Below are 12,428 nucleotides of genomic sequence, written 5' to 3'. Positions count from 1 at the left end.
TGGGTCCTACAGGTCTGTCCTGATTCACATTAACCTGCATATAGTGTTCCACAAAATGAGTGGTCCACAGTTTAACCCTTCGCCTGTTTATTACATTTGACTGTTCCTTTTTTTTTTTCACTGTTACCAATCATAGAGTAATAAAAACTTTGCAGTCACTAACACTTCTCTTTGGTTTTGCCTTGTTCATTTCTTGTATTTAGCTCCATTTCTCCTGAATTATCCCACTTAATTTTCTTGTTAGATAATTTTCATCAGCTTATGGCAAGCTCTCCAGTATCTTCCATTTAAAGACAGAGGCAGAAGGAAAGAAAGGAAAAAACCTCACCAGGCTTCATACCATCCTCCAACGCTTGAATCAGTAGCCTGAGATGCTCTGCTTTTATTTCATCTGTACAATTTCGTTGGAATAAGAGATTCTGCAGTGAAAACAACATGGTAAACATCTGGGTCTCATGGTCCTTCAGCCTTCCTCCAGCAAGAGAGTTTCCTGTGACTCCAGAATTTTATTACAACGGTTAAAGTGAGCCGTGCATTACCAGGTGCTGGGACACAGGATGCGACATTCAAGAGCTCCGACAAGAACAGAAGCGCCTCAGAATTCCAGTTCCACCACTTACAACTGTGACCTTGAAGAAGTTACCGTCCCTCTCTGGATCTCTCTCTTTCTCTGTTGAATGGGTATCATATACTCCCTAACTCAGATAAAAGTCCTGAGCCCAGAGCCTGGTGCAGAATAAATCCTCCACAAATGGCAGCGGCTGTAGCTTGACAATCGAAGACCACAAGCGTAATCAAGAGAACAACCAAGGCCACAGTGGATGACACTGACTTGAGGCAGAGGGCACTCGGGTGCTGACCATTTCCTCTGCCAAGATGTGATGGTGTGACTGTGAAACCCAGCACCTAAGGAGCCAAGCCTAGGTACCCGCCTGGAGCTCATCCCATTGGCCTGGACAAGCCCTGCCCCTGGTGGCCAATTTGATACCAATTTGCAAGTGGCTATGACTTCAAGTTCAGGGTTTCCTTGATTAGAAATAACTTTAGGAGAAGATGTAAAGCTAATTCAAAATCAGATTTTCCCCACAGCAATTTTTTGCTTGTTTTTAGAAAACACCTGGTGGGCTGGGAGTGAACTTGGGTGTGCTGAAGCTCGAGAACTCATTCATGAATTTGAAGGCAAATCTGCAAACCCTGTGGGGCTCACTTTGAGCTCCCAGTTCTGGTCAGGCATTTTATCTTGCTGGCACCTCACTTCATGCCCACTGGCTTCCTCATCTGAGAAAGAAATTGCCTCTGAGGTCCTTGGGGACTTGGGTGACTCTGTAGAAACCCTGGTTATTCCTAAATCTGGCTTACTTTCAGGGTTTCCCCCTCTCAGGACAAGGGCTCACACAACCACTGGTGGAGGAATTGGCTGCATGAAGTTTCTGGGAACCCAGGTCCCCAGCTCCCTGTGGGACTTCCCACTCTCTGCCCAATGCAGGATTAGGAGAATTGTCTCCTTCTCTGGCTTGTATAGAACCCCAAAGTCAGGTCAAAATGTTTGGGCCTGATCTTATTCCGTAAGACGCAAACCCCACAGCACCCAGGGCCACGTGGTGGATGAATGAAAGGCTGAAGGCAGAAACCAAGGAGAGACCTGGAGGACACGGGACCCTGCTTCAAGGAAGCCGCCTCTCAGTTCATGCTGAGAGATGCTCTTTGGGGCTGTAGGCTCACTGTTGCTAGAACTTTGTTAATTTTTCTTCCCAAAGGATGTTGGAGAGTAAAATGTTCTATAAAATCTGATTTTTAAAATTCTGGCCATAAATTTTACTTTTAAAACATTGTCCCAAAATATGCCTGGGGACACATTTGAATTCTAAGAGTGACACCTTGTAGCCTCTGATATCAGAAAACTGTCCAGAAAGATCCTGAAGACATCAGAAGAGAAACTGCATGCTTTTGCCTCCTGGACCTGAGATCAAACTTGGTTAGGGGGCCTGGCTTTGAATTTGCTGGGGCCAGAACCCCTCTAGCACCCCCACAATCTTGCACCCAGGTTTAAAATATAAATTCCATGGGTCACATTTACAAATAGCTCTTGAATGAATATATATGATTTTACATGAATAGAATTATATTGCATGTGCTTGATTTTTATTTTTCACTCAGTAATGTATTCACCTCAAATCTAACATAGCCCAACAGGCTCCTTACATTTCTTTTCATGCCTGCTCCTTTCCCATTTTTCTCGTCTCAGATAGTCACAGTCAAGCCCTGGGAAGTTCCTGAAATCCTGTCTTACCCTCCTGCCTCTCCTTCACTCTCAGAGCAAGGGGCTGCCGATTCTGCCCGCAAAGCTTCCTCCACAGCCAGTCAAGTGCCAGCCAGGATCTCCGGCCAGGTGCGGCTAAGGGTCTCCCACTGGTGTCCCTCCTCCTTGTTAACTCCCCAGATCACAGTCCAACAGAAGCACAGGGGCTGGAAAATACTGCTGAAAATGTTGCTGAAAAACGTCATTGCTCACCAAGTTTGTGCCCAATAAACAGACATGTGTGATTACTGTTGTTACTAACCTCAGTTTACTGCAGCTCATTAATCAAGCTGATTCATGGTCTGAGAGTTAAAACAGCTAATGAGTACACAGCTATTTTAGTTTAAACCAATTATGTGCAAAAGCTGTTTATACTCGGGATAGAAATATAGTGAAAGGGATCTTCCAGAAAGATACCAAGATGGAGAACACCCTTCAAAAATCCCAGCCTTGGCAGCCAGTGCTACATAAGAATTCTTTGAGCATCACATTGAAGGGGGGTGGGGGAGGTGGGGAGAGAGGCGTGGAAAATTCTTAAGATATGGAAGATCTGTCTCATTTTCTTTGTGTCCTGAAATGTCAAAAGAATCTCCATATTGTGTAGCCCAGGGTGGGAGGACTCCCTGAATGTGGCAGATCCTTAAACACAAATACACCTTCTTAATTCCGTGGGGGAAGGCGTTGAAATTTGTGAACAGCTCTGAATATGAAGGGAAAACCAGAATTTTATTTCTGGCGTCATCATCACCAGAATTTGTATTGACCTTACCTAAGTTTGAGGAAAGAGTAACTATCAAAATACACTTGGAAAGGGGCCAGTGGGATTAGGGTCCACTGCCGGTGTTGCCGAAACATGGCCTCCGAACCCTGCTTACTGAATTCAGACTCGAGTGCAGAGTTTTGGATGAAGCAGAAAAGGCAGCTTTATGTCTTTGCCAGGCAAAGGAGGTCACGGTGGGCTGATGCCTCTAAGACTGTGAGATTCCTGGGGAGAGAAGGCAGAGGGGTTTACAGTCGAAGTTCAAGAGTTCAAGGGTTGGAGCTACTCATCGTAGAGTTCGCAAACAGGGTAAAAAGGTGTTGCAAAGTTGTTCTTGTTTTTGCCGATGCAGTGGTCCCCTTCCCTCTGCTGGGGACGCAGTTCACCTCCGGCTTTGACTCTGTCAATATTCCTGTACCTGGGACCAAGGATGCATAGGAAGAGGCTCCATGGGAAAATGCTTTAGAGGAAATCTGTCCAGTTTAAAGTCAGGTTGCTAAATGCTTTTAGCCTTTTAAGCAGGCCGAGGCCTGGGACCTCCTGCTGCAGGCTGAGGCCTGCGACTCTAACAAGATCCAAGGAAGGCACAAGGGGTCAAGAGGAGGGCACTGAGGTCAGGCCGGGGCACTGAGCATAATGCCTGAATGCAGCACTAGCACCACAAGGGGACTGGGTAGACCATCTGAGCCTTCCTCCTGTCCAGCCTAACCCTGATCAGCAAGAGCACGAGAAGAACCCCTCAACCGTTACACAGTTAAGCAGTTACAAGCACCATTACAGATACCAGATGGTTACTGATGACAACAGAATCCTATTCGGTTATACCAAGGCCCTTAGAATATGCCCAGGCTAACTGCCACCTGGACCACATCCTCTGTTGGAAGAACCTCAAAGAAAATGTTTACTTGTAGCAGCTGCAGGATAAGGAAAGGGTTAGGTGTGACTGATCCCCACTTATCTCCCCCTTAGCCCCCGGCTCCAAGTTCCCAAAGAGCCCACAGTGCCCACCCTCAGACTTGGATACGGCCTACTTCCCAGGACCCATCACCTTGCCCTCTGCTCCCATAATTGGATTTAGTATTTTTATGCCAGTTTGCTGTCCTGATTCCAACTTTCTGGGATGAAATGCCCTCAAAGATGACACTATCTCCTCTTAGCCACTCCAGTTTAATTTCCAAACACCACTCAGAGAAAAGTCTTTTAATCTCCCTTCCTCCCCATGAGAAAAATATATATGCTACACCATCTGCGTCATGCACTAAGTCCCTTTAGGAATGGCCGACTCCACACTGTGCAGTGCCCACTGTTACTTCTCACTGTGATTTTTACCTGACCTCCTTCAGAGAAGCCTTGACTTAAGCCTGGAGGACCAACCACATCCCCAATTGCACTTTATTTGCTCCATGAATAGGTTCATGATCGGCTATGTTTCCGACAGGACACTTAAAAATGACAACTTGAAACAGATAGGAGTTTATTTTATTTCCACTGGAAATGACACTACCATCTTTATGAAGCTGTTTCAATTCTCGGTTATTTAATAATTTTGATATGGCCAAAATTCCCCAAGAATGCTGCTTTCAGGTTGAGGTTTTGTTTTTGTTCTTGCTTTTGTCTAATGTCAGTAACTGAGCATCTAATAATCCTTTCCCTGCCTCACACCCAGAGCTGTAACTGCCCATTTTAGTAAAACTCAAGTCAAAATTTGGGGAGTGAGTCCATGAGTAAGTCCTTGACTCCACCCCTATTTCATCCTTTCTCTTTCATGAATGGACATCTGACTCAATCAATTTGTTGCAGCAAAGTGTGTTACAGCTCAGTGTTGCAGCTCAGTTGTGACAGCAACCTGGATCCGGGCAAGAGACCAAGCAGCACACGGAAGGTTGGAGAACTCAGGTTTATTACGCCAGCAGGCCCAGAGGAGTTAGCACTCCAAGCTCTGCACCCCCTCTGTAGGTTTACACAGGCTTTTATAGGCTGCCAGTCTAGACTTTGCAACATTGTATGCAAATGAGGTATAACAAAAGTTGACTATTTAGTAACAAACTTTGTAGAAATGGACCAATCAGGAGTGAGCTCCATGGAAATAAGGTGCTACAAATGGACCAATGAGGAGTTAGCTCAGGGAACCAACAGAATGTTAGAGGTAAGTTCCACTTTCCTAGAAGCAAGCCGTTTCAGAGGCAAAAAGCAAGATAATGCCGCTGGGCCAGGGAACCGGATGGTGCTGGCAGAAGAATAGTGGCCCTGCTTGGGGGTTCTGCCGGTCTTTTTCATGGGGCTTCCCACCTCAGATTCACTTGGATATTGTCAGTGATCCAGTCAGGATCAACAGAGTGACAGTCTGGAATCCAATCAGGTATGGCTTTCTGATTGGATGTTAGAAATTGAAAAGAGGGAGGCTAGGATTAGAAAGGTCTCCAAAAGCCTCAGGCGCCAAAGAAGAGATGAAGATCTTCTGGCTCCAGAGTTACCAGCTGGACTCTGAAGGGGTCTGAGGTCTGCACTCCCCTCCAACCAAATCAGAGCTGGTAAGTTACTGACCTCAGCTAAAGACACCCTCATTTTGCCTATGGTCAGCAGGTCTAGAATGGTGGCATGTAGCTCGGGACTGAAGGGAGAAATTTTTATTATTTCTTTTCAGATGAACAGATTAAAGATTTTGGTTTCTCCCCTAAATATAGCTTTGTCTTAATTCCAGACATTCTGATGTGTGCTTTGGTCTGTATCATTTTTTAAATGTCTTAATCAAGTAGTTAAAAACATATTGTTGCTCAGTCCAAACTTGTCCTGCTCACCACACGACAGGCCGATAAATCGGGAGACGAGGTGTTGGGGGCAAGGAATAGCGACTTTATTCAGAAAGCCGGCAAACCAAGAGGATGGCAGACTAATGTCTTGGAGAACCATCCTGCTCTAGTCAGAGTACAGGCTCCTTTAATACAAAAAAAAAAAAAAAAAAAAAAACAAGGGAGGGGGTGTGGTTGGTTGTTGCAAACTTCTTGCTGCAGGCATTCTTTGTTCTTGCAGCCATCCACAGTCCACGTGGGTCAGGTCATGGCGTCCCTGTAAACTTCCAACAAAACAAAGGTTATTCTCTATTTTGCAACTTGCCATCTCCACTTAAGTGCAGAAGTGCTAGCATCCTTAAAGGTCAGAGCTCCCACAACAGGCTCTCCTGTAAATTTCAGGCTAAAAGCTACATTGTTTAATAAAAGGTGCAGAGCCAGCAAAACTAAGCCTAGAAAACGGGGCACAGTGGTCAAAACTAAAGGAGCAGATCTAATATGCAGTCAGATTTGTTCTCCTCTATTACAATATAACATTTTAGAAGTTTATTTCTAGTCCTTTAAAAACTTTACTCTGCACACAGATAGCATTCATTTTAGGGGTATCTCCTTAATCTTTGCCAGCAAGGTTTACTTTGGGAATTGAGGATGGGGGCCGTGTTGGCCAACATGACTCTCCTATTTTCGTAGTTTGGGCCCCAAGTGATGGTCTGAAAGTTTCTCCCAAAAAAGATGAGGGTCGGCTTTCAGGCTCGTGGTACAAACTTCCACATGGGCTATGAATTAAGCGAAGCAGTGGGTAGAAATGGATGGGCTGGTGGTTGCCCTTCTTCCTTCTTGGTAACTGTGAGATGCTTGTTCTGGTGCCAGAAGGCGCATGGCTATGTCTGTGTGCCCTCTGAACCCAGAGCGAAATCCAGACAAACTGAGTTTCCTTCATTCTGGTTCACCAGTGCCAGAGCAGTGACTTTGGCCCTGAGCTGAGTCCTCTAAAGGGTGGGGAGACAGATGAAGGTGTGCTCATGCTTAGCCTGAGAAAGATGCCTTGTTCCCTGACAGTTTAACAATATTGCTTTTGGAGTAGAGTCAGGATGAGTGACAGGACCCCACCCAGACTCCTAGACCTGGCAGCAATCAGCCTGCTGAGGGACGAAGCCTTGACCATCTCCACTTTGGAGTATCTGCCCACCGAGCTCTTCCCATCACTGTTCATGGGGGCCTTCTATGGCAGACGCATGGAGACCCTGAAGGCCCTGGTGCAAGCCTGGCCCTTTGTCTGCCTGCCTCTGGGGGGCCTGATGCAGAAGCCTCACCGAAGGACCTTACAAGCCGTGCTGGATGGGCTCGATGTCCTGCTTGCCCAGGAAGTTCGCCCCAGGTGAGTCTGATCCAGGTAGCTGGTAGGGTCCTGGGCGTTCCTGAGGAGACAGCTGGGGTCAGGAGAGTGGCTGGCCGAGGGATGGACCAGAGGCTCTGATGATGCCAATGAAGAAGCTCAGATGTCTTGGCCACTGCTGAGCTCACTTTGGGAAACGTCTTCCAGAAGTGTAGGAGTGCCTAACACGCACTCACTTTCTTCTAGTGATGCTGACAGTCTTGGAAGTGGAAAACCAGAAAGGATGGTAGGGAAGAAGGAGATGGAGTCAGTGGAGGCAGAGAGGGAAGAAGAGGGCAAGGCAGCAGGGGTGTCAGGAATGGGAAGTAAAAGCCCAGGTGGGAAGTCTGAGTGTTGCCTAAATTCTGAGACTCTGGTTTTACTCAGTGGATCTTAAAAGCATCCCAGCCAATCTGCTGTTTCCCCACAGGAGGTGCAGACTGCGAGTGCTGGATTTACAGAACACTGGCCAGAACTTCTGGAGAATGTGGTCTGGAGCCAAGGCCAGAGCTGGTTCAAGCTCATCCATGGCACCAGTGACTGAGAACAGTTCAAGGACAGAGCAGCCCTTAGCTCCTTTGAAAGTGTTCATAGAACTTCACCTCAAGAAAAGGACCCTGGGTAAATTCTTCACCTACCTCATCAGGTGGGTGGAGCAGAGAAAAGGCTCCGCACACCTGTGCTACAGGAAGCTGGAGATTGTTTCAATGCCCAAGGAAAATATTAAGGAAGTCCTGAGCATGGTGCAGCTGGACTGTATCCAGGAAGTGGAGCTGAACTGCACCTGCAAGCTGTCCACCCTGGGCGTCTTTGCTCCTCTCCTGGGGGACATGATTAATGTGCAAAGACTCCGTCTCTCCCACGTCCATGCGTCTCCCTTTGCGGAGCAGGAGCAGCAGCAGCACGTTGTCCAGTTTACCTCCCAGATCCTCAGGCTGCACCATCTCCGGGACCTCTGTATGGAATCTCCCTCCTTCCTCGAAGGCCGCCTGGACCAGATGCTCAGGTGAGGGTGGCACCACTGGCCAAGGAACAGTGAACAGAACACTAGAACCACAAATGGATTATCTTGTTTGATGCTCTATCCCAGAGTGCAGTGTTACATAACCACGAAATAAAAGTGTGGGACTCACTGGGATAGAGGCTCTGGAAAGGGACACCGTGCTAGGAAGCTGTAAATTAGGGGATATAGAAATAGTGAAGATGGGTATGTGATTTCATCTTTAGGAAGAGAGATTTGTGCTCAGATGACTTAGAAAAATAGGTGAGTAAAGAGGATATTGAAAAGGGGAAACAATCTCAGACCTGAGCATTTATAAAAAGAAGCTCTGTGCTCACCAAGTTTGTGACCACAATAAGCGTGTCTTAAAATCCCTCTCTGTAAAAGATTGTTTTGTGCTCTAGGTAAGGTAGTTAATAGATGAGAAATGCATGATTCTGGAGATGATGATAAGAGAGTTGGAGCCAAAAGGATAATAAAAAGTGGTAAATGGCTTTCAGATGCTGTAGGGATGTGAGTCCCTGCAGACTGGCAACTCCAGTTGATGTTGTGGGATCTTGCCCAGGTTGGCTCTTCATGCATGTCTCCCAAGAGCCTCACCTGGCAAGAGATACGAGTGCCTGGTCCCCAAGCAGTGGACTGAAGGAAGCCTGAGTTGAAAGCATTTTTTTTGTCTATCTCCCAATATTAAATTTGACTGATGCCCTCTCTTGACTGAGTCTCTGTATCAGGCTCTCCCTGAGCATGCTGCTTTTGCACATGCCATTATCCACATTCATCCTTGTGAAGAACTGGGATATGTTGTCCTCTGCTTGATGGATGAGGAAAGAGAGCTTTCAAGATTCTATGAACTTGACCCAGACACATGAAGAAGATGACAGGACTCAGCCTAAAATGAGACTGGGCATTCTGGGTATTGACCTTCATCAGATGGTCAGAACAACCTCGGCTTTGGGCAAATCATTTATCTCTAATTGCTTGGTTTCTCCCCAGGTGCCTGGTGACTCCCTTGGACAACCTGGCGATAACCAACTGCCTGCTTACAGAATCAGACTTGACCCACCTGTCCCAGTGCCCAAACGTCAGTCAGCTAAAGAAGCTGAATCTGAGTGGTGTCACCCTGACCGACTTCAGTCCTGAGCTCCTCCAAGTTCTGCTGGAGAAAGTTGCAACCACCCTCCAGGAACTGGACCTGGACCTGTGCAGGATCTTGGACCCACATCTGGAGGCCATCCTGCCCGCCCTGAGCCGCTGCTCCCAGCTCAGGTCTCTCAGCATATGTGGGAACTTCTTCTCCGTGGCCGTCATGGAGAAGCTACTGGGTCACACCACTGGGCTTCTCAGTTTAAGGGAAGAGCTGTACCCTGTCCCTCTGGAGAGTTACAGCTCTCAGGGCGTTCTCCTCCTGGAGAGGCTTGTCCCTCTACAGAATGAGCTGTTGGAGATTCTGAGAGACTTAGGACGTCCCAGGTCCATCTGGATTAGCCTCAGGCCCTGTCCTTACTGTGGTGATGACAAATGTGTCCACATGGAGCCCGCTCTGTAATGCTGTAGTCCTACGGCCTGGTTGCTTGCTTCTATCCAAAGCTATTCTGGGCACTTGGGTACTGAGACCTTGGACATAGTTGCGCCTTGAAGGAAGCAGAGACCCATGGTTTCAGACATCTGCTCAGTGTGAATGGGAAAAGGAAAGGTGATCCAGGAGGGGCATAGGACTACAGGGTACATGTTGACTTGGAGAGTTGATGGGACTTTTAGGGACATGTGTCTTACAGAGTCAGAAATATGAGCCAGAATTTCTGGAGGGGGATTCAGGCTTGATGCACACATATTGGAGTTATCTCTGGATGGTTGGCTGTAAAGAAATGGTCAGAAATAAAGAGACCCTCAGTGTAAATAGACTGGTGCTCTCCGTGGTATATTATCCTGTTTTCCCAGTTTACACCTTGAGAGTTTCCAGCTACCAATAGAAAAAAAAAAAAGGTTTGGATCATAGACTCATTTGCATGATTGGTAATAGCCAAGATATGGAAACAACTCTAGTGCCCATCCAAGAATGATGGAAAAAATGTGATATACATAGAAAAATGTTATTCAGCTATAAAAAAGTAGGAAATCCTGCCATTTTTGTCACGAGGGTGTTTTCGTCATGTCTTGAGGGCATTATGCTAAGGGCAATAAGTCAGAGAAAGACAAAAGTTGTACAATATCACTTACATGTGGGCTCTAAAAAAATAAAATCATAGATATAGAGAACAGATGTTGGTTGCTAGAGGCCGGGGAGGAGCATGGGGGAAATGGTGATCAAAATGTACAAACTTCTAGTTATTAAAAAAAAAAAAGTTATGGGGATGTAATGTATTGCATGGTGACGAAAGTTAACAATACTCTATGGTGTATTGGAAAGTTACTAAGAGAGTAGATCTTAAAAGTTCTGATCCCAAGAAAAAAATGTAGCTATTTGAGATGATGGATGTTAAACATACCGTGGTACTTATTTTGCAGTATATAGATATGTCAAATGATTAGGTTGTACACCTAAATGAATACAATTTGTATACAAATTACATTGCAATAAAGTGGAATAAAAGTATTCTGGGAAAAGATGCAAAAGCAAGACAGAAAAAACAAATAATAAGAACAAGGCTTTTATGATGGAAAAGACAGAAACAGATGTTTGCATTTCTGATCGATTTAGCTGGATAAACGAATGGAGGCGACGGAGAAGGAGTAGAGAGAGCGGGGCCGTGTCTCCCTGTGCTGGCCCTCACCACTCAGACCGCACCCGGCGTGCTTGGATGTTGTGCGCAGGATTCAGTAACAATATAAGGAGGAAAGCCTTGTCACCTAACTTTCTCACCAGCAGGGAAAAACCACTGCTTTTATTTTTTCTAAACTTCCTTCCTGCATCAGCAGTTCTCAAATGTTCAGTCTCAAGACTCCTTTATTATTTTAAAAATGTATCAAAGATCCTAAAGGGCTTTAGTGTGCGGGGGTTATATTGATCGATAGTTACCAATTTCATAAAAGTGGGGAAATTTTAAAACTTCTTAATTCAATTATGCACAACACTACTGAACCCAATACATGTAAATATAAAATATTTTCCCTCAAAGTAGTTATGTTTCCCAATATTAAAAAAAAAATAGTGTGAAGTGTGTCATTTAAAAATATGACAGCTTTATTGCGACATAATTTACATAGGACACAATTCGATACATATTAGAAGGGCTTTATTATGGGAGTGGGCTTGCAGGAATTGAGGAGACAGCAAAGCCAGTTTTATAACTCGGACAGAGGTTTAGTGCTGAAGACAAGATATAATTCCAAGTCTGAGGCCAGAGGCTTGAGAACTGGGGCACCGCTGTTGTACATCCCGGAGCCTCAAGTCTCAAAAGCCAGAAGCTCCAACGTTCATTGGGAAGAAAAGAAAGAGGAAAAGAACGTTCCATCTTGCATTCAGTCCCCCAAGGAATTGGATGATGCCCACCCACACTGGTGAGGGGCAGATCTGTTCACTGTCTCCAGATTCAGATCCTAATCTTTTCCAGAAGCGCCATCCCAGAAACACCCAGAATCAATGCCACATAAAATTAACCATCACAGGGACCATAAACAGTTCTGTCTCTTTGCTAGAAACTTCTGATTTGTCGCTCTGTGCATCCATTCTCCTCCTGAGTTCTCTGGGCATCTTAACGATCGTTACCCTGAACTCCTTCTTGGGTAGATTGCCTATCTCCTCATCACTTCGTTCTTCTGGAGGGATTTTATCTTGTTCCAGGAGCATATTCCCCTGCCACCTCGTTTTGTCTAAATTTCTATTCATATTTTTATGTGTGTGGAAGGATAGTTACGTGGAAGAAGTAGGTGACGGTCTGTGTGTCCCAGCGGTGCACTCCCCCCTAGTCACCCAAGGGCTGAGGGCCAGCTGGTCCCAGGGAAGATTATGGACTGAGTTTTTGGACTTGATCCACAGGATTATTGATTGCTTGCTTCTGATGTCTGTCCCCGTGGGAAAGACTGGACAAGAGGCTTCTTGCAGGCTTCCTAGTGGTAGGAGCTGGTGCCTGCCCGCTGGTGGGTGGGGCTGGGTCCTGGCATTCTGGTGGGGCAGTGCCATGTTTGGGGGGGGTGGTGCCTCAAGGGGTTGTTGTCTCAAAAAGTCCGTAAGTAACCTATCTGCTGATTCGTGGTGGTGTGTTTCC

General features: G+C 46.1%; 1 protein-coding gene across 3 annotated transcripts; it reads left to right on the top strand.

The window, feature by feature from the left end:
• Positions 1-5,241: 5,241 nt before the first annotated feature.
• LOC105071148 (PRAME family member 8-like) lies at positions 5,242-10,823 on the top strand. Of its 3 annotated transcripts, none has more exons than XM_074377823.1 (4): positions 5,242-5,590; positions 6,933-7,226; positions 7,654-8,229; positions 9,217-10,823. In XM_074377823.1, exons 2-4 carry the CDS (start codon positions 6,940-6,942, stop codon positions 9,767-9,769), a joined length of 1,416 nt encoding a protein of 471 aa, XP_074233924.1. In that variant the 5' UTR covers positions 5,242-5,590; positions 6,933-6,939; the 3' UTR covers positions 9,770-10,823. The 3 variants fall into 3 exon arrangements, with proteins under 3 accessions (XP_074233924.1, XP_074233923.1, XP_074233925.1); XM_074377822.1 differs by having other exon boundaries at positions 6,908-7,226; XM_074377824.1 differs by lacking the exon at positions 5,242-5,590 and having other exon boundaries at positions 5,617-7,226.
• Positions 10,824-12,428: the final 1,605 nt, after the last annotated feature.

The sequence above is a fragment of the Camelus bactrianus genome, chromosome 13, assembly GCF_048773025.1.
Source record: "Camelus bactrianus isolate YW-2024 breed Bactrian camel chromosome 13, ASM4877302v1, whole genome shotgun sequence".
In the NCBI taxonomy this organism is placed as follows: domain Eukaryota; kingdom Metazoa; phylum Chordata; class Mammalia; order Artiodactyla; family Camelidae; genus Camelus; species Camelus bactrianus.
Note: the sequence above shows the minus strand (reverse complement) of the source record. Positions and strands in the feature narration are given on the sequence as shown.